At 31.7% G+C, this 23,601-nt stretch overlaps 1 protein-coding gene across 5 annotated transcripts in view; it reads right to left on the bottom strand.

The window, feature by feature from the left end:
- Nucleotides 1-9,223: 9,223 nt before the first annotated feature.
- for (cGMP-dependent protein kinase for) overlaps nt 9,224-23,601 on the bottom strand; it is a 121,481-nt gene continuing 107,103 nt past the window's right edge. For all 5 annotated transcript variants that reach the window (XM_085185715.1, XM_085185716.1, XM_085185717.1 and 2 more), the window contains 8 exons: nt 21,491-21,632; nt 16,465-16,559; nt 15,308-15,454; nt 13,066-13,385; nt 12,708-12,795; nt 11,794-11,978; nt 11,178-11,394; nt 9,224-10,864 (listed from right to left, as the gene is read on the bottom strand). In XM_085185715.1, the coding sequence (XP_085041841.1) occupies nt 10,699-10,864; nt 11,178-11,394; nt 11,794-11,978; nt 12,708-12,795; nt 13,066-13,385; nt 15,308-15,454; nt 16,465-16,559; nt 21,491-21,632 (1,360 nt within the window). In that variant the 3' untranslated portion in view covers nt 9,224-10,698. The remainder of the gene's footprint in view (nt 10,865-11,177; nt 11,395-11,793; nt 11,979-12,707; nt 12,796-13,065; nt 13,386-15,307; nt 15,455-16,464; nt 16,560-21,490; nt 21,633-23,601) is intronic.

Here is a 23,601-nt window from a genome sequence, read left to right as displayed (position 1 = left end):
AGAAAATATTTAAAATATTAAAACTTAAAACAAACACATATTTTTAATATACATATATAACAATTATATGTTTTAAAATAAACGTCTCCATAAAACATTTCCACTTGCTTTTATTAAAGAATCTCTTAAGTGCTCTTCTTCATCAATCGTAATTATTGGAGTTGGAGTTTTTATTGATTTCACCTTATACGATAAGTTTCTGAGAATTATATTTGTTTTAAGAATAAATATTTAAAATATGTATGATGATATTAATAATTAATTTAGTTGAAATATTTTCTTCGACTTTTAATTCATTAAAATGACTAGACGTATAGTTGTTTAAAAAAATAATACAAATTAAATAATACATTGCACTAAAAATTGTTTTAAAGAATATTTAAATTGCTCTACTGTACGTAAGTATTAACGAAATGTATAATTGGTAATATGAGGCAACTATTACTCAGTTAGTTTATAATATTTTTTAGCTTCACCCTGACTCGCGCACATAGCAGAATTGGCCAAGGGAACATGAAAACCTAGTGTAAAAACACTCCGTTCTCATTAAGACAGTTCCGTTTCCCATTTTCCACCGAACTTAGGAGAAACTCCGTTACCAGAGCGAAGAAAAGAATATATTAAATATGTCATTTTCTCAAGACAGAATCAAACCCCCAACCCTGCCCAACACTTCTGCCCCTGTACCACGACGGGCTTCACGCTATAGATGTTATGTAAAAAGCGTAAAATTACTTAAGCTTTCTTTGATATGGGTGCCATTTGTTCAGTCCATATATGAACCCATTACTCACACAAAAATGGTAAAGGTTTTTCTTGGAATATTTATTACCTGTGTATAGGATATTATGTTATATATTATTGGACGTCGGAAGTCGGTAAGTTGCATTGATTTCATAGGGTGCCATATACGGCTTCCATAAGGACTGGTGCAAAATTGAGGATATTTCTGAAAGCGTATATTATAATTTATAGCGTTATTTAAAAGTTTACTTCTGAATAAGTTTTGATTCTGTGAAATTTTCCTTATATCTATATATATCGAAAGGTCACTCACTCATCACGAAATCTCAAAAACTACAAGTGCTAGGAATCTCAAATTTTGCATAGGAGTTACTTATAGGACGTAGGTGCTCGCTAAGACGGGAATTTGCAATATTCGACTCCTAAGGGGTTGTTTTTGGGGTTGAAAGTTTGTATGAAACTTCGTTACTACAAATGCTAGGAGTCTCAAATTTTGCATAGACGTCACTAGGACGTAGCCATGGAGACAGATTAATAAATAATAACATAGTTCACGCGGGTGAAACCGCGAGCGGGCCGCTAGTATAGCATAAAATCTTCTTATTGGTAGTGAAACTTTAAATATTGGGACATGTATTAACGAGAAAATTCAATTTTGGGTAAAGTTTTGGTAGTACTTATGGCATATTAAAAGGGTTTATTGTGTTACTTCATCCTCTATCGCTCGCGGTAATCCCCACGGAAATCCTTCCATAAGGCAACTTATAACACACACTCAAGAGTATTACAAATTTTATATTCATAAAATTAATTTTGGACAGAAGATAAAAATTCAATATATAATTTCTTTAACTTAGCATAACATAGCAAGTAGTACCCAGGCGCCTGGGTTCCTGGTCCCAGCGTTAAGCTCTGGCACTCTGGTGCAAGGCAGAAGACGATATTTTGGAGAAGGTAAAACAAGTATTTATTGATTACAATGTATAATATATGTAGGTACATATTGCATTGTCTTTTTAAGTTCTATCTGGAATAGTCCTTACATATCCGCACTGGATCATCTGTTCACTTCGTGCTAGCTTTCAATGAGGCTTCTATACTGAATTACTGATTGTCATTTGCAATTGAAGATATGAGTCGACTACTTTATTTTTAACATGTAATCAATAATAATTTTAATAAATATTGATTCAATTCAATAGACCGTTGTGGTGCAGTGGCACAGGCGTGCGAGGGTAAACGCGATGGTTGTGGATTCGATTCCCATTCGAGGGTGTGCAATATATAATATTTCGATTTCCTCGGTCTGGTGTCGATGCAAACCGTTGCGTTTTCCCCACTCATCGTGCAATGCATTGAGAAGTCGAGGAAAAGTGTAGAACGAAAGTGTATTAATGGGAACGGAATGTCTTAACACTAAGAAAAAACAAACTCTCAAAAAATACGTATTTTTTACCTCGTATACGATATTCTTGATTATACCTGCTATATAAGTTAAAAATAACAAAAATATAATTTACCATCAAAAATTCTCTAACTTAAAGTAGTCAACTAATAGATGTTTTCTAAGCACGCAGTTCGCGTGTGCTATCTTTTTCCGTCTATTCTGTCTATACGTACAGACGTCCACGCCTATACTTATTATGTAGTAATTAATTATCCTTATTGATGCTAGTTTGTTATGGAAGCTCTTATGTTTCTTATGCAGAAGTGGATATACTGGTATTGGTTGTGTTTTTTGTTTTAAGAAAATTTTTATATAATTGATTCACTTATGGCTTATTGGTAAAATCTGATTATAGTAGCGTCAGTTGTAAGTGCTGTCCTCATTTAAGGGAATGAATTATTTCATTTTCTCGCTGGTAATACGAGAAAGCGCGGAGTTTAGTTCCACCATTCAACTCATAATATTTAGAAAAATGACCGAGAAGCGGGAAGCGGAATGTCTTAGCACTAGACCTTACCCAGCAACATGCGGGATGAATTATGAACCAAAATAAACTAATATATTTTGTTATACTGTTGAGAATTTTACATATTTAGTATATTTATACTTTTAAGCGAAAATTACACTTCTTTGTTATATATAATTTATTAATAATACAAATAATATATTTCCTTTACATTATAAATTAATAATAAACCGGAAAATTTTCAGCTTCCTGATATAACGTGTTAAGTAAACATAATATTTCAACATTCGCTTTAATTAGTAAAAAAACACTTATATAAATATAAATAGAATGCAAATTCGTATAAAAAATATATTTTGACCTCTGTAAAACAAGTAGGTTTCTGTGTTAGAACATTTGTTAGCGTGCGAGCTAATAAGGGTAGGAGTTGGTCCCTTTGAGGGCAGGTGTTTTGTCGGCACCCGGGGCTGGTTATTAGATTTTTGATAGGGATAGCCCCAGGATTAATGTTTACTTTGTGAATATGAGATTGTTTATTTACATTATGTAAAGCTAAGTTTAAAATTTAAATTGCAAGGAGTTTCAGGTAAGATTTTAGTTTAATAATGTATTGTAATACAGTTATAATAATTATAACTTTTTTTAACCTCACGTTGTATCCCCACACACGCAAGGTAGGCAGAGGGAACCTAATGTCACATTTTGTAACCCTGCGCCCCTACTGGTCTCGCTATAGTATGGCGATTGTTATACAGGGTGAGTCATATTGAACTTTCCGATTTCAATAAGGTGTGTATTAAAAACAAAGCGACATGCAGTAAAAATTATTTTATTGTTTGAAAGCACATAACATGCAGTTTTAATTTAGTTGGTTTTAAAAATGATATCCTGTAAATGTCTACCTCCATTGACCACACACTGCTGAAGCCTTTCCCGGAAGTTGTCCATTACTCGTCGAGTCATATTCAGCGGAATAGCATTGATTTCTTCCGTGATTGCAGCCTTCAGTTCATCGATGGTTCGGGGACGATGCGTGTACACCTTTTCCTTCAGGTAACCCCAGAGAAAGAAATCGCAGGGGGTTAAATCAGGTGATCTCGGCGGCCACCCAACGTCACCTCGCACACCAAACTCTGCAATAGCGCACCACACTGTCACTCGAGGGCTGTGAAGTGGTCGTTCGTGTAGGTTTCGTGGGTTATTCTCAGCCCAGTATCGAAAATTCTGTTTGTTGACAGTTCCGGCGAGGTGAAAATGTGCCTCATCACTGAAGATCAAAACAGCAGTGCGGGGGATCTGCTGAATGTCGCGGCATAAATTTGTTCGTGTGTCTAAGTCTCTAACTGTTAATTCTTGCACTACCTGAATCTTGTATGGGTGAAATTTAAGGTCTCTATGCAGTATTCTGCGGACACTACTGAAAGATAATCCTAGTGAAGCGGCATGTTTCCGAACAGAACGCCGAGGGGATTGTTGAATTGAAGCCCGCACTCTATCCACGTTTTCCGCTGACGTTGACGTCCTAATTCGGCCTTGTGGTCTTGTTTTTAATGCTGATGATGTTGCTCTAAAATTTGATACCCAATTTCTGATTGTTGGTCCAGTGGGAATGGGATCACGTCGACCAATAGCAAAATGTAAACGGAACGCACGCTGTGTTGTGATCACGGAGCCGCCATTTTTAATAAACTCTTCAACTACGAACGCACGATGTTGTCCCGACCAAGCCATTGCTCACACTAAAACTGCATGTCATGGCGCGTCTAATGACACCATCCCCACCCTTCTACTCCTTCCCTTCTTCGTGCAACGTCCTTCCAAAACCGGAAAGTTCAATATGACTCACCCTGTACTTGAAATTAACTCAGAAATGTAATTTGTAGAGCTCAATGAATTTAGAATTTGGTCCTTAATTTCTTTCATTTTTCATTTGCCTAAAATGTGGCTTATTCGTAAATTATAATTATTATTATACTCGTATATATATATTAAACTTATTAATTATGGTAAAAAAATATTTAACTGTATTAATTATATTGTTTTATTTTTCTTAAAAATATATTACTAGCAAAATTACTAACAATGAATACTTTAAAACAATTAATATTAATATAAATTATTATAAACGTGCTTATTTAATATAGGTAGAGAAGAACAAAAGGTTATATTTCAATTAATAATTAAACAAACACTTGCTAGAAATGTTGTTAACATTGTAGTACGCATTCATAATTAATTGTTAATTGCAAAGATTCACAGAATTATATAATAATTAAATTTTGTTTTAATTGTTAATAATGTTTCCTAACAGCATTAACGTAGTAGATTCCTAATAGTAAATTAGTAATTAATATTTGGGAATAACGTAACTTATTAGTAATGTAACTCTCTTTCTTTCTATGTCTAAAAATGGTTTTCACGGTTTTTCCCTTTATAATAGGGAAAGTCGGGCAGACAAAGGGAACCTAGTGTTAATACACTCCTGTCCTCATTTTGTGCAGTATTTTTGAAACATTACATGTTATGCAGTGTAGTTCAACGGCACGCTTTGTCTTTTAGAAGTGTAGTGTCGCAACACTAGGTTTCCTCTACCTACCCTGCCGCATGCGGGATTCAGCGTGAAGCTAATTTTTTTTAATTAAAATAACTAAAGGAAAAGTTCAACGACCATTTCCGTAATCTTGTCTTCCGTAATGTCGTGTTTTATATTAATTTGTAACGCTACATTACCCGCCTGTATATGAAATACTTGTCTAATTATTTAACTATCATATGAGCAATTAAGTTTCATAATGTCCGCTTAAATATTATTGACAATTGTTTATTACAGGCCATTATGGCGCAGTGGAACTTCGTCTCGCTGACGCTTTGCTTTAGGATTCGATTACAGTCCAGGGAAATTCTGTTCCCCACTTTCCGCCGGATTCTGAAGGCATTGCGTGTTGAGTGGAGAAACTCAACCAGGGCCGGGCTTTTCAGGCATTCTCCTGAGTGGCGAACCCAGAACCTTCACGTTACAGTTACACCGTTGTGCCCCAGCGCCACGACGGTTTAGTTATTTTAATAAATTATTATAAAAAAAATAGGTTATCATTTCCTTGATATGGTAAGACAAAACGGCGTTTAGTTCCGTAACTTGGCATGAAATGTTCTAAAAATTAATTTCTGTATTATTCTTTGTATCCCCTTCTATATATTTAAGGGCACAACAGGTAAAATTAGTACTGATAACGCCTTCGATGCATAAACACGATGAATCCGTTTAAATTTTACGAGTGCAATCTGCCAAATGCCAATAGCCGAGGGTTGGACCCTAAACGCGGAACGAAATTATCCTATTAGCAACAGGAACGGGGCTCGCGCGAACATGTCGTGCTTCCTCGCTACACGGATGAGTCGTTCTATCTTTTATCTTTTTGTATTGTTAAAATTAAAAAATAAATAAATCAGCTTCACGCTCTATCCCGCATATAGCAGGGTAGGCAGAGAGAACCTAGTGTTAAAATGCTCCGTCACCCACTTTGCGAAGGCGAAGAAGCGAAGCAATGTAAATATAAATGTAAATATTAAATATTGCACTTCCTCAAAACGGGATCGAACCCACTACCAGTCGCGTTCACATTCACTTCGTGCCCCTGCGCCACGAATGCATTTGATTTTATCTTTCCATTTGATAGTAAACATTCGTTCATTCGTTTCCCCCATTTTGAGTTCTGTAAGTGGTCATTATTTCGGTAACTGTATATTCGGTTCATTGATTTTTTTTTGTTAATTTTGTTATCATGTCGGTGCACATGCGTGTGTTATCTCTTATCAAATCCCTTTTTATGTTTGGTCAAATCGACGTAACCTTTAAATGTTAGTTTAATCAAGATACGAAAAAAAGATATAATTTATAGAAGAATATTTACAATGACGCCAAATATGTACCTAATTTGTTCATATATAAATACAATCTTTATTAATTCGGTCATAGTGGCGCAATGGCACAAGTAAGCACGGTGGTTGTGAGTTCCAATCGAATCCATTATTTTTCTCAATGTTTTCACTCAAACGCAATACCTCCAGAATTCGATGGAAAGTGAGGAACGGAAATGAAAATTAGTATTTTATAAAACCAAAGTAGTAAAGGATTAACCTAAACACATATAACTACAAACCAAGTAAGTATTAAAATGACTTTAAACATACAGTTTCCATTAAAACTTAATGGTATTCCACGAAGTACTAGCTAAACCCATTCTGTGAGACCCAAATTTCCTTAACCTTACACTCATTACATCAAGGTCCATTATTAACTCTATTTTACTATTTGGAAGTCTTCCTCTTTAATTAACTGTGATTTTACTCGACTTTTGAGTTATATTATTACATTCGTTAAATGCAGTTTATATATTTTCAAGTATTTGAGGCTAGTCGTAAACATGTGAGTGTGAGAGAATTCGAGAGAGAGACAGGTTGTCAGTTCGATTTCCATTCGAGGAACTATATTAATATTTAAGTATTTAATTTTTTTTAGTCGCTCTGGTACCAGGCCAAACGTTGCGTAGAGTCGCAACTTGCTAATCAAAAAGTAGAATGCAGATTGCCGCTGTCTCCAGAATTCGGTGAAAAGTGGAGAACGGAGTGTCTAGGTTCCCAGGTTTCCTTTGCCTACTCTGCTATGTACGGTGAGCAGCGTGAAGTTAAAAAAAAAAACAATAAAAAAATCGTTTCTACAGTAAAGCTTGACAAAACACAACATAGGTGCTTCCATCAGGAGTTAAATGTGTAATAACAGAAAAAATCTATAATAAAAAATATAAAGTATATTAACATAGTTCTAAAATCATATTAAAACCCAACAAATATAAACCAGAAACTATTATTAATAAATGTATAAAATTTTCAACTAGAGGCCATATTGAATGGGCTATTTACCGCATATCCGGGAGAGAGTTTATTACCAGGACGGGGTACGAAGGATTCAGATAGCTAGCGACGGAATTCCGCGTCGGGATGTAGAGGCGTGTGGTGTAAACTAAGTGTGTCATACATTTTATTTATGGTGAAATACATGTTAGCTATAGTATTCATTATGAGTTTATAATAAAAATGTGAATATAATTAATTAGAATCCAATGAAATGTGTCAATTGTGTATTTAAATAAACTACCATACCATACTACCATAATAAAATACCATACTACCGCTAACATACACAAGTGCTAATATTTTTGTTATTATCGATGTCTTTTAACCGATTTCAGTAAGAATAGGAGGTTATCAATTCGACTGTATCTTTTTTATTTTATTTTTTTAATTTTCAGAATATGAGGTGGTTGTTTAGTATGAATTACTCAAATGTATAACTGCACTATAGTTTTTAACTTTTTTGTGTAATTATATCAGAAATGGCGCAGAGGCAAATGCGTGAGACTGTAACGCGATGCCTTCGGGTTCCATTCCCACTGGGGAGAATGAAATATTTAATATTTTAATTTCCGCTGGTATACAGCTGCTTGAAAATTAAGCGGAAAGTAGGGAACAGAGTGTCTTAACACTAATATACCTCTGCCTACATTTCAATGCGGGATACAGCGTGAAGCTAAGAAAATAATAATAATTTAATATATCCAAAATAAAAATCTATAGCAATAACGAAGAAAAAAATATAGGTATCATTATTTTCTAAGATTCTAAACAGTCAACTGAGAAAGAAATCTATTGAAATGCTAATTTTTTCTTCACTTTTATCCATATGAAGTTAATAAATAGTAAAAAGTAGATTATGTATTAATATATTTTCTTATTTATTAATCATATATTAATTTAATTAGAGGGTAAACATGTATGGAATTAATGTCTATTGAATGTAATGCAGGATAGCTGCCAGCAAATGTAATAGAATGTACCATTGATTTTGAAAAGAGCAACTGTTGAGTTTCTTGCCGGCTCTTCTCAGCAGAACTGCCTTCCGAACCGGTGGTAGCTTTTTGTTCATATGTTCATTCGACAATTCAAAAGTGCTTATAATAATTGCCTATTTGAGTAAAGAATATTTTAAATTTGAATTTGAATTTCAGTTTACGTTTCTCTTATAACTTGCACTGTAAAATACAAAGGACGTTAGAATTTATAGAATTCTAACTAACCCGGCTGCCAGTCAGCTCCACTCCGGCCGGCCTAGCGGCGGAGCGCTATATTTAGTTTCGCTTTTGATTGACAAATTACGTAAGCCTGTTATTTTCAGCTGAGATTGCTAAAAATATTTTTGTATTTGACTGACAAGTCAGTTTATTTTAAGATTTTTATTTAATTAGTGTAGTGAGAGTTGGTACCTCGATTAAATTATATCTAGCGATGTTGAATGTTAAATTATTATTCAAAAATACCAAATTTAATTTCTAGTACTGTTTTAAGTACTATTTAACTTCATCGAACGCGCGGAACGTGCTTTTATCATTATCATTTTGCTGTATTCTTTAATTCATCAATTCTATTAATACTAATATTCTAATAATATAATTCAAAAAATAATACTGTATTAGTTACAATCGATATAGGAGGAAAAGAAAAAATACCAATAATCGAAATAATGTATTTTACATTTTTCAAAATCCATAAATTTTCACATTAAAATTATTTATTTAATCTATGATTACAAATATAAATGTTCTTAAATCAATTACAATTTAACTAAAAACATAACTGTGAAGTTACGTAAAACATTTAATTATTATATAATAATATTTACATTACATGGAAAACTTAATATAATTGACTTTATTTACGTCGAGGGCTTTTTTTACAATTACGTCATATATGGATAGCTACCATTGAATGACATATCATTATACCGCCATTTTCTATTAGAGAACCCAATAGCAATAAACTACTGAACTGTACTCATGTACCATCTATCTATACCGAAATAACATTTTTAGTCACATAATTCTGTATTATCTTATTGTTTAATATAAAAAATAATTTATATAAGTGCATCTTAACTTAACAATCGTATCAATTTTCCATTCATTTAATTCTCATTATTTTCATTCATCATTCTTCGTTCAAAATTTTTTTTTTAATCTGTATTATATTTTAAGCATTATCTACTATTGTCAATACATCATTTGATTTAAGATATTTTTTTAAAGAAATGTAAATAATTTTCAATACTATATAATAAATATTGATCGAAATAATTTGAATTTGAGCACCGCAATAAGGCAAAAATGGAATATCACATCTATTAATACACAGCATAATATTACTATGACATATCAAAAATTACCTACAAAAATAAATTTATTTCCAAAGGTACCAGAACCTTTATATGTCAGTGTAAATAACAATATGTCATATATACATAAATATATGTAAGGGTAACGTCATTTTGGTATTTCTAATATATTGCCATTTTGTTTTTCAACTAAATTGGATTATAGAAAATGTATACAATAGTATTTATAATTGAATTTGCTTTACATTATTATAAAAATATTAAATATAATTGTTACTTGGCAAGCGCTGTAACTACTAATGGCAAACATCGCCTTTTAAAACTAAATGAGATAATTCTTATTTGATTCTAACATGAACGTCATATTCGATTAGTTAGTATATGAGAAAACAATTCCAGCATAAAATTAAGAGAACTATGTAAGAACTATATATAAGAATTAAGCTTGTTTTTAATTATTTTATATTAAGAGCGCCATCTAGTGGCGAGTAGCGTTACTAATAGTTCATTTATAAAATAATAACAGCGATAATTAATTATTGTGGACATTATTATGAAATTTTAAGATTCAACTTTGTTCTCTCAATATTTTATAAAGATTGTATATCCCTTACAACATTGTAATACAATTAAATATAGCTTTGGAACTCAATTCAAATACTACAATTATACATTACAGAAAACCAAATATAATGATTAATTAAAATTCTGATGAAAAATACCAAAATATTAAACAATTCTCAATTGTAAAAACAGAAAAATCTATTAAAATTTAATACAAATTGAGTTCCAAAGCAAAATTAAACTAAATCCCATTTAAAAAGTGGCGTCCCACCCGGATAGGTCGTCGGGTGGGGGTTCGTCCGCGTCCGGGGGGTACTGGTCGAAGTTGTGTGTGTCCACCGCTGACTTCACTACGGGGGTGATCGGTGGTTCTAGAGTACGTTGCGCTAGGCCCTCCCAATTGAAACCGTCGAACCATCTGGAAGTTCATTTTAGGTGTTAAAAGAATATAGCCTTTAAATAATAGATAATCATTAATAGTAATTTTATTATTATTTTTTGTGAAGTCGGGTAAAAAGGAGTTATAATAAGATATATTACCACGCAATTTATTAAAAAAAATAATAAAAAAAATAATTCTTAATGTCCGTGGAAAGCGAGACAATGTCTGTATCACTCGATACGTTTAAATTTTGGATATAATTAAATTCATAATAATTTTAACAACAATTTTAATTATTATTCGTTACGTGTTTTTTTCTATTATTTAGTATAGCAAATATAAAACATACTTATGTTTCTGTATCTCAGTGATCCCACCACGTTGGTAGCCAAGTCTCTCAGCAGGGTTGTCTCGACACAGTTTCTTTATAAGGTTGGCGGCGTTCCTCGTGATGCAGCGGGGGAACTCGACAGCATCAATACCTTTCAGTATCTTGTTGTAGGTCTTCATGGGATCCGCTCCCGTGAACGGTGGGGATCCGGTGAGAAGTTCGAACATTAGTACACCTGGAAATATATTAAAATTATTTAAATGTGATGATAAAACACAGATTTACGCGTGCAATTGTGTAGCAGAAAAAAATATGAGAAGATAGAAGATACTCTTTCTGACCCAATTGGAGACACTGCTTGTTGAGTTATTGTATATTAGAAGAAATCAATAAAGATAGAAAAAACAACAAAAAATTACATTGTAGTTGTCAATTCTCTGTGTATTGTTTTCCTCTATCTAAGTATGTGAAATATTTTACTTTTCCCAATATGTAACCCAAACGAATAATCCTAAAATCGGCGATATTTGGAGAACAATTGGCTTTCTTGGTTTCACTTGGTTCTCTTTGCATTATTACCAATATACAGCTGGCTATTAATCCCTTCTTTATTACAATCACATCCAAACCTTACCTAAAGACCAATAATCAGCGCTGATATCGTGTCCCCTATTCATGATGACCTCCGGCGCGACGTACTCCGGCGTGCCGCAGAACGTCCACGTCTTCCTGCTCGCCTGCAGCTTCTTGGAGAACCCGAAGTCAACCAGCTTTACGTAGCCCTTGGAGTCCAGCAAGAGATTTTCTGGTTTAAGATCCCTGGAAGAATGTTAAATCATTTGATATATAAACAAATATTATCAGAAACTATTAGTATCTACACATTTTGAGCCACCATGGCATAGTTTGAAACTTGGTACAAGCATGCCACTATATACACAACATGTTGTGGATTCGATTCTCACTCGAAGAAATGAAATATTCAATATTTAAATTTTCCTCGCTCTGGTAACAAAGCAAAGCACGGCGTTGAATTCCGAAATTTGACAAAAAGTAGAGATCTGAAGTGTGTTCCCTTTGCAGAAAAAGAAAACAACAAATAAAAGAGTATTTCAAGTTATACAAATAATGGTCATCGCACGTAATAGCAAGAATATTTCGTCATTTCATTACTATGAAAGTGACGAAATATTCTTAGTTATTACGAAATTATTATTGTTTGTTTAACCTCTTAGCATTGGAAGTAAAATAATTACAATTGTACTTATTATAAAGTAAATTTAATATCAAGAGTAGATACAAGTGTTGGGAAACAATGGTTTAAGCATTTAATAATATTAACATTGATAAAATTATACAAATAAACGCAAGAAAAGCAGACGTTTCTTTTAAACAAATAAAACGTATGAAATACGTAAATTACTAAAATACTGAAAAATTTTATAAGTATGGATTTCTGTAAATAATGCTTGACGAATAAATTACTTTAACTTTTAATGTATTGTATTATTTTATAGATATTAAAGAGTGCCTACTTTTATATCTTACCTGTAAATAATATTTCTAGAATGTAAATAATGGAAGGCTTCTACAACGCATGCAGTGTAGAATCTCGTTGTGGAGTCGTCAAATTGTCCTGAAAAGGAAAATTGTTTATGTTTATTTATTATTTTGATATAAGAACTTCTTGGTCAGGAACTCTTATTTTTATCAATTTTACTAATGTTTTGTTTGAATATCTATTTTTAGTACTACTGTTATCTTTTATTGCTTGTTTCCCATTTCCCTATCAACCTCAACGAAAATAATCATTTTTCCGATGGGGAATCGAATGCACAAGTGCCCGTTTACTGCTGCTGCAACTTAACCTGCCTGCCTGTACAAAAACCACATAAAATATAATCACCTCTATCTCTCAGAATAGTCCACAACTCTCCACCCAGGCAAGTCTCCATCAGCATATACAAGTATTTACGGTCCTTGAACGTCTTATACAATTTCACGATAAATTCGCAATTCATTTCGGACATTATCTCTTTTTCTGACATGATGTGTTGCTGTTGTCTGGTCTCCACGATCTGGGCTTTCTTCATTTGCTTCAAGGCGAACGACCTGCTCGAATCACCCTGTATTTGCACTAATTCTACGCGACCGAAACCGCCTATACCCAGTGTGGCGATGATGCGCAGATCTGACAGCCGTAAGTTGGCAAATTCTTCGTTAAGTCTGTGGAAATAAATCGTAAAATTAATTTAGTTTTTTTAGCTTATCATTTTTTTTAAGTATAAAAAATATTTCTAATACGAATAATTATTTTCTCCTATATTTTCTTAAGGAAAACAAATGTTTACATGTATATAACAAACGACTTTTAATAATGTTAACGAAAGTAAATTACAAAAAAAAAAACTAAATATTATATTATATTTTTATTGCATTAGAAATATAGAGAACTTATTGCAGAAATATGATAAGAATTCGCTTCAAGAAATTCTTATCACAGATGCATTCTACAACACTTTCTCTGATAATAATCAATAATTCATACATAAAGAAATGATCGACAGTGGAAGTAAATCTGAATCGGGTTATTAACTTTCCTTGGCATAGAAATAATGTTTTTACTGATATCTATTAAATGGCACGGTGGTAATATTTCTCGTGGTTTTATAGCACCATTGTTAGATCTACTAATACACTACAATCGATGTTAGATAAAGGCTGATAACGTATTTAGGAAAGTTCTGTAGCTAGTATTGTTTTTTCAGCTTCTCGCTGTATCCCGCATTTAGCAGGATAGGCAGAGGGAACCTAATGTTATGACACGGCGGTCACCACTTTCCAACGATTTTTTGGGGCATTGCATGTTGAGTGGCGGAATTCAACGCTTTACCTCGACACCAGAGATTGAATTCGAATTTCGAATATTCACAGTATAATTAAGATTGAAAAAGATTTTGCAATAAATACTAAATTATAGCTTGTGGTGCAATTTTATAAATTAATTATAGAGCATACTTGCCAAGATTTTATAAAAAATGTTACAAAAATCATTTCAAAATTTGGAAAAAAACTAGATACCCGTAAAATTGCCAAAATATATGTATAAAATATATATATTGCATTGATAGTATTATTGATTTAACAATTTAATTGATATTAGCAATATCAATTAAATTAACTATGCAACTAATGCTGGTAAAACTAGAAATGTACTTATTTCATATAGATTTCTAATTAATTTGTTTGGACTTTTGGTAAAAAAAAATATTTTAGCAATATTTTAGATAAATATATTTTTTTTAAATTGTTATCATAGCATTTTGGTCACGCAATTGTTTGTAATTTTAAATTGTTTAAAGTTGTACTTTAAATATGATCGACTTTATTAAGTTTTAAATATATAAGATAAGTTAGAAATATAAGCTTCAAATATATACTAAATAAATACTTTTTAGAAAAAGTAAAAAAAAACATTGAACGGAGGAATTGGAGCGAGATTTGAACCTGCGCCCACAACCAACATCAAATTTTTATACGTTCTCTTTCCAAAATATGCAATAACACTTTTAAAAATATGAAAAATCTCAAATAATTTTAGTTACATACTTTTCTTGCATTCTTGCAAATTACTCACCGTAAGACATTCCCGAGTTTGCATCAACAAAAATAGAACAAGTTATATTTATATTATAGAAGATTATATATTTATATAATATATTTAAATTATAGCAGAATCGAAAAACAAAAGGCAGCACCGAAAATGGAATCGATGTTTCAAAATGTTAACAATAGCATTGTAATCGTATTGTGAAATCTTTTGTGGCCATACAACCTCTAAGAAGTTGTTTTTGTGAACTTGACATGCAAAGTAACGTATTTAAAATATAAATTCTATTTCAAATTTAATATATTCTAACAAGGTAAACGAATGGACGCTGTATCCCACACATCAGCGTAGGCAGAGAGAACCTAGTGGCGGAATTCAACGCCGCGCTTTGCCTCGAAATCAGAGCAAATAAATGAAAATATAAATAAATATTTCGGGGATCGAACCCACAAACAGCCGCCTAGGCCTGGCCTCTATAAAATAAGTAATATAAAAGAATATAAAAAATTAATAAAATTTGACATTTTTTAAAGCTTACCTCTGCCTGTCGTCGCCTTCATCCTTGTATTTGGTACGAATTTCGTCGAGGGTAGAAATCAGTTGATTGAAGGTCTCCCGGTCGATGACCAGACAAGTGGTGCCATCTGGTGAGTCACAGACAATGTTCGCCGTTCGTAGATCGTCTCTGAAATTGTAAAGATTTTTGTAAATAAGTTGTAAATTTAATTAATAAGTTTAGTTTAGCATAGCATGGTGGATGGAATCTATCTATCCTAGTGTTAAGACACTCTGTTCTCATTAAGACACTTTCACTGTTCGACGAATTCTGGAAGATTTGTGTGTCCAGTGGCCGGAACGACGCAAAAGAAAATTTTAAATATCTAATTTTCTCAAGTGGGTATATTCATGTTATGCAATAATTATAATGTAATTACGATATTAACATCATTTAGAAACTAAAATTCTTAAAAACAAATGAGATCTCGTACATGACGATCTCGGACACTAGAACGTATATGATAAAACTTTCTAACGCCACTAACTAACATTTGCCGGCTCATAAATTTTAATGAATACAAAAATGCACTAAGAATCTTATTTTTACTTTGAATAAATACATGTAGCTGATTAAAAGACATTTTGATGTTCTCGAAAGCGTTTCGCAATGAAAGATGAGAGAAATCTCAACAACTAACCGCAAACACTTCACCACGAATTTTTAAATCTAAGACTACCTTTTACTTTGACTTTTCTTTTAGAATACAATTACATGATAGAATAATAAAGTATTTTTGAACTGAAAGTTACGAAAATAAATTAAATGAACGTAAATTTTATATAGCAAATAATTAATAAATAAATTAAATCAGCTTCACGCTGTATCCCGCACACAGCAGGGTAGGCAGAGGGAACCTAATGTTAAGGCACTCCGTTCCCCACTTTCTGCCAAATACTTACTAAATATTTTATTTCCTCGAGTTGGGATCGAACCCACAACCAGTCGATTTTACAGTCACTATTTCTGCTACTGCGCCACGAATGGCCTCTTTTCTTTCTTTATAGTAAATTTATTAAAAAAAAATCTGACTAAAAATGCCTACTACAAGTACAGAAAACTACAATATACAGTTAAAAATATCTCTTAAATCAATCCATATCTTCTTATGAAACAAGATTAGACTATGTTTTACTCACCCTTGTAATGCCTTCTCACCAAAGAAGTCGCCTTTGGTAAGAGTTCTGATGAACTTCTCATCGTTGCTATTAGGCTGCTTTTGCGTTACTTTCACCTGAAAATAATTAATTTTATAAATAAAAAATTATAAAATAAATAAAAAAATAATAATAAGATATCGACCGTGTATTACCTGGCATTACATGTTCGACAATATACATGTAAATAAATAAATAAATAAATAAATAAATAAATAAATATTAAATAAATTATTGCAATATTAAAATTAAAATGAGACTGAGATAGTATTTATATTTAAATTGACAAGCCTTTATTTCCCAGGCCAGAGAAAAACTTGTTATATAAATACAAAGATTTTCTTCAATAATAATTGAACCCGTATCCATCAGTTATATAATAACAATAATAACGTTAAACGTCTTTAAAATATAACAACAATTTTATGAAGGAGAGCGGAGAGTTATATCACTAAATAATTGACAAAGAGAAGAAAAAAGTGAACACTAAATATCAATACTAAAAGATTAATACTAGATATATCTTTTACCTGTCAAAAAAATGGTAAAGTAAATAAAGATAGCAACGGAAGCAAGTGAGATAATAAGTCATGGTTACGGCAACGGTTACTTAACGGTCCAATCGTTGGAAAATAAAACTAAAAAGTTACTCTTATTTGTGGTACACTTTCGTTTCAATACAATTTATTTAAGAGTTTTTGGTTTAACATTATTTGAGAAGAATGGTTACTAATATACGATTTCACTTTTTAATGTATTGCGAAATATTAAATTTATGTGTAATTACCGAGATAATATGTATGGAGTTGTCTAATTTTCACTTGTCTAGCTGTAATTAATGAAATAATCATACAGTTTTCCGAAGCAGTCATTTTGTCTGGTTTAGTTTAGGAAATTTTATAAAATGTTTAAAACAGCTTTACGCTGTATCTCGCACACAGCGGGATAGGCAGAGGGAACCTAGTCCTTTCCCCACTTGCCGCCGAATTCTGAAGGGATTCTGAAGGCATGACATTGCATGTTGAATGGCGGAACTCAACACCCCGCTTTTGCCTCGACACCAGTGCGAAGAAATGGAAATAAAAATTTAAATAAATATTTCATCTCCAATGGAGATCGAACTCACAACCAGTCGGTTTTACAGTCACACTCTGTGCCTCTGCGCCTGGACTGGTCATTGTCCCATATAATTTATCATTTCTACGAAATTACAATCAGTATTACATATTAATCGATATTATATTAAACATTGATTTAATTAACAAAAAAAATTAAAGATATATACATATTTTCTTCATTCTGTAGGTAAGTTTGTAGAAATCAAATTACCAGCTTACATAATATTATAAATGGTAATAAAAATCCGGTTCTGGTACTGCATAAAACATTAATTTGTAACTTAATAACAACTCGATTCTAGGAAATCTTACTGGCTTTTGTCCAAAAGGAAGAGAAATAAGATAAAGTTATTTGTTAAGCAAACAAAAGAATAACCTTACATACTAATTTCCGCTTAGCTTTTATTTATTTTAGGTTCACGCTATACATACAGCAAGCTGGGTTGGCAAAGGGAACCTAGTGTTAACTCCATTCCCCATTTTCTGGGGTTGAGTGGTGGAACTTTCGCGCTTTACCTCAACTCCAGAGCGAGAAAATAAAAACATGAAATATTTCATTTCTGTGAATGTGCATCGAACCCAATACCTGTCGTGTTTACAGAATCATAGTCATAAAGAATATTTATTTTATTTGAAGAATTTAGTATGCAACCTTGGTACGTTAGGTACCGAAATCTGCAATGAATTAGTACACCAATAAATCAGTGTCTAGTCCAAATTCATTTCTAACGTCCATATCCGTATATGGGGGACTCGTATCGGAACTTCCTTTGGTCGCAAAGGTAAATTGTTTTTATAACGAATTCAATCTTTAATTATTTGTCTCTCTTTTTTACAAATACATGTTAATTTCCTTGCGTTGCTTGCTTCTGCTTTGTTTCGTTACTCAAAGCGTAATATGGAGAACGAATGACAAACGGAGTGTCATAACACTAAAAACAACCGCTATATGTTATACTATTTAAATAAGCATTCATTATATAATTAAATTAATGGGTAATACTCCAAAACAGCCTTTAATCTTTTAATGTGAAAAAAAAACAAAAACAAAGACTAATCTACCATTTATATGTATAATGAACCATGAAAAATGTTAAAGAATTAAATACATCCTGGTTAGTATTGTCCTTTTGTTTGCATCACCGTTGGTTACAGAATTCGAAGAAGAGATAACGTTATTAATAATAACGCTATTATTTTGATATAGGCATTTACATTAAACAATGTACCTACTATAAATGATTTTAATGTATTTAGGTATTTGAACCTGTATCCTAAAATATCTCTTGACCTACCTAGCTAACTATTATATTATTAGAATCCTATAAAAGATTATTTTAAGACAAATAAAAATATATATATATATATGCCAATTATACACGTATAATATGGATGTTATAAAAAGTCATCTTTTTAATACAGTTATTCGTTAAGTAATCGATAAAGGACAAAGTTGCTTATTTTGTACAATTCAAACTCTTGCGATATCAAGGTTTTCCTTCATTTAGTGAATGTCATTAATTTGTACAAAAAAGTAAAGAACGGAATAATTCCTCATTGAGAACGCAATCTCTCTGAGAAGAACTTTGGTTAATATACATTTTTTACAGTCGTGGCACAGGGTCACAAGTGCTCCAATTAAGGGTATATGTGGATCCCCACTTGAGGAAAATAAATGAAATATTTATTTAAATTTATATGTCCATTTCTTTACTCTGTGAGTTCTACTATGAGTTCCACCACTGAACACGCAATGCCTCCAGGATTCAGCAGAAAGTGGGCACGGAGTGTCTCAACACTAGGATGCCTCTGTCTACCCTGCTGTGTGCGGGATACAGCGTGAAGCGATTATTTTTATTTATTTATTATGCAACAAAAACTATTTTCATATAATATTGTATAGCTCAAATTCGACCATTAGGTACATTAACTCAGCACCCGCGCACAGTGCGCTGACCTTGCTTACAGGCGGCTCTGGCCTTTTGTCTAAAGCCTGTTTCTAATTTTGGTATATTCTCTAATATTAACATTAAAACTAAAAGCGAAATAGCGAAACTAATATTGTTGTTGTTGATTAATAACAAAACGACAATAACATTATATGAAAACAATTATTGGTAATGTTTCAAGTAAACTCCATATTATTATTGAAAATACAAGTATTAAGAAAAAAAATCCAATAAAAAAAAAGGTAAAAAAGGCATGGGCACCTGTGACCTGTAAGCCTCTTGTTGTTTTTCCTAATAAAAAAACAACATTCAATTGTTTTATATTCGAGAATCCGCATTAGTCTCGCGCTAATAAGTCACTAAAGTCATTGACTATTTTCATAGAAGTCATTCGTCATAGGCGCGATCGACTGTTGAAACTGTTATATTTATCAACACACACTTTAGGCCAGTATTTATAAGACGCTCTCAAGTCTGAGATCGATCTTGAGATGCAGATTATATATATACAATAATTTATGTAACAATATAAATATTATTTAGCTTAGTTAACCTATTCGCGTTTCCAGAACGGAAATTAAAATAATGAATGCCGAATTGGATCGAACCCAAAACCATCGAAAATAGTGTTAAATACCACTTCGTTAAACTGGCCTCAAATAACTGTATTATTTAAATATTTACGTAACTAAGTTAAATAATTAATAATTAATTATAATTAATAGATAAATATTATTATTATTTGACGATAGGAATCGAACTGACACCAGACCTAGTAGCGAAAGTAATTAACCAATAAACAATATAAGAATAAGAGTAAAATTTATTTAAATAGCTGCATAAAAATTGTTTTAGATAGAATGAATGTGCACAGTATTAAGGTTCAGTTAAATGCCAAGGTGAACTACTTCCAACAATCACCGTTTCTACGCGGACAATGATAATTTCAAAGTCATTCAAAAAGCTTTTGCTTGCATTTTAATAATCTTTTTTTTTTCAGCTTCACGCTGATTCCCGCATAGCATGGAGAACGTAGAGTTAAGAAACTCCGTTCCCCACTTTCCACGGAATTTTTGAGGTATCGTGTGATGATTGATGGAACCGTAGGCCGCGGTTTTGTCTTAGTATCAAAGCGAAGATGTGAAAATAATAATACATAAAAATCCATTTCCTAGAGCGGGGATCGAACCCACGCTTGTGCTTATGAAGTAAGCTGTAATGGCCTTATAAGGAAGCTTAAAACAATATTATAAGGAGTTTTTTCTGTCCTTTTATTACAATTTTTTCTTTATTTTTTGCAATTATAACTTTAGTACGTCATTAAATTATATGAATTAATAATTATATTTTAATCACAATTTTATCATATATTTTACGATTATTAGATTAATATTTTGCTTCATAATATACTGGAAAGTGCATATTTAAGAAATTCTAAGCACGTATACTTTTTAAAAACATTGGATTTGGGCGTGGTTAAGCTCGTCTCGAAAGTCCGAACGAAAGTGAAACTGTTGAAGTTTAGACGTCATATTATTACCTCTAGGAATTTTAAATACTGTTTTCGTAATATCTGTATACAAAATATTCGAATATTATATAAGAAAACATTTATAATTTGCCTTGAATATTAATATCACCTTTTAGTACAAAAAAAGTTTTTTTTTTATTAGACGGATGCTTGGGTTTCTTGGCTTAATAAATTTCTTTTAATAAAACATGAGTACGATTCGGAGTTGAATTTACAAGGAGTATCATAGCCTAACCTGTATTTTTTTTTAAAACCGTCGTTTAATATTGATTGTTATAACAAAACTTGGAATTTCATTTATTTTTAAAGTAAATTGACAGAATTATATATAATTTACGCTCCCTGATATCCAATTACTCAGAAATTATATTATATTATTATGATATTAGTATGTAAAAGAACTATCTTACCTGTCCTTTAGAGATGATAAAGAATGTATCTCCCCTAGCACCTTGTCTTATGATGTAATCACCGTTCTGGTAGTGTGTCTCTTCTAAAACATCAGATATCTTTATGAGGGTGTCTTCTGAAAGATTTTTGAAGATCGGCACACTGTTAAAGAAAATATAAGTTTAATATATAACATATCTCTAGTAAGTATGGTAAAATTAGTCTTAGAATATTTTTTTTTTGGTTCACGCTTTATTCCCTACATAGCGGTGCAGGCAGAACGGAACTGGGAACCTAGTGTTAAGACAGCGCGTTCCCATTAAGACATTTCCGGGCCTCCCTTTCTGCCGAATTACGCAGGTATTGTATGGTGAGTGGCGGAACCCGAAAATTCCCTCAAATGGGATTCGAACTCACAACACGCACGCTTGTGACCCCGCCCTACGACAGACCTGAGAATATTTTAAATTGATAATTAAGAGAGGATTTCATAAATGCATTCGAAAGTGCAGCATCCGCCCCATTATCGTTATCGTTATAATTATATTCGATCAGTATAAAGGAAATGGTGCAATCAACATTAGCTATACTATACATACTATTGGTTGTACGAGTATGTAAAAGGGCCCTGACGATGTTTATTTAATATTTATAATTTCATATATTTGTTAAATTTTATAGCGAAGTAGAAATATATTAATCTCATTCATTTTTCAGGCAAATATTAAAAAAATCCAAAATATCCAAGTGCGAAATGGATCAAAATAAATCAGCTTCACGCTGTATCCCGCACACAGCAGGTTAAGCAGATTTAAGCTAGTGGTAAGACACTCCGTTCTCCATAAAAAAAAATTATAATTATTAATTAACTCAACGACAAATTAAGTTTTTTTTTACCGAAAGAAAATACACAATTAGTGTAAATAGTGCATAAAAGTATTTATATTTCTTTTCAATAAAACATTCCGCATTTTACATTTAAATATCATGGACTTACTTAGTTTGACAAGACGTTAACGATTCGTTTTAATCTTTTTACAGGTGTTTGGATTGAAAAAAATATAAAAGTCATTTATATTTGATACCTTTGACGGTTGATTACACTGTAAGCCGATATTTAATCTGTTTTGTAATCACTATAGTAACCACTTGTTTTTTTAAGATGCAAAGACTCAAAAGCGATACCCAAATAAATCCAAAAAAATCTTAATCATTATAGATTAGTCAAGGAGATAAATGCAGTTAACATAAAATATATTTTTATGCATTATCTATACTTTTTAAAATTTGTAGCATCCTTTTGAGGTTAGTTTTTTTTTAATAAAATTTAAGGTAGGTACACTTTTTTAGAGTGCACTAACGAAAACACTATTTATTCTATTTTAATAATCCTTATTTAAATGGATTTGCTTGATTTGGTGAACATCAAATGCTGTTGATATACAAATTTATCTACAAAAAATTTAAATATCCTGTCTATATAAGAATTAAGTAAAAAAATCTAAAACTCTATGGTAGCCTTCAAAATAATAAAATAACCTAGATCTATCACAGTATTAAATAACATTTAAAATAACGACTTGCTCCAGTTAGACGTTGTTTATGTCTAATACATTAAATTAGTCAAATGTTAATTATTGTTATCTATTCTATAAATATTAAATAGCCGTTTACCGTAAATTTGACTTAATAAAATTCCTTATAATAAATATATTTTGTATTTAATAAATAACTTATTTAAAATGAAATTTTAATATTTATTATAAGAATATTTATTGAACTTAACAAATTTATTTTTAATAATTTAAAAAAGTAATACTAAAAATAAATATAGGTATATTATGCAGTAAAAAATGGCAATACTGAAACAGCCTGGACTGGCAACATCAATTATTATAACGATACATTATGAACAGGCTTGCGAGTGCCAACGAACGGGGCTAGTAGAGTGACAACGCTATTGACACATTTAAACACGTTAATTTAAAACTCATAAATATAAATTATCTGTAATTTCTCTAAATTAGAATAAGCTTACTTCAAGGAGAGTCTGTACAGTGCATACAAACTCTCTTCTCTATAATTATTTAATATGCCAAAGGTAATAAATTATTTATTACTAAATTATGGG

The sequence above is a fragment of the Heliconius melpomene genome, chromosome 5 (genome assembly GCF_056956725.1).
Source record: "Heliconius melpomene rosina isolate 202511_hmr_F chromosome 5, ASM5695672v1, whole genome shotgun sequence".
Classification (NCBI taxonomy): Eukaryota; Metazoa; Arthropoda; class Insecta; order Lepidoptera; family Nymphalidae; genus Heliconius; species Heliconius melpomene.
This window is presented reverse-complemented; position numbering and strand designations above follow the sequence as displayed.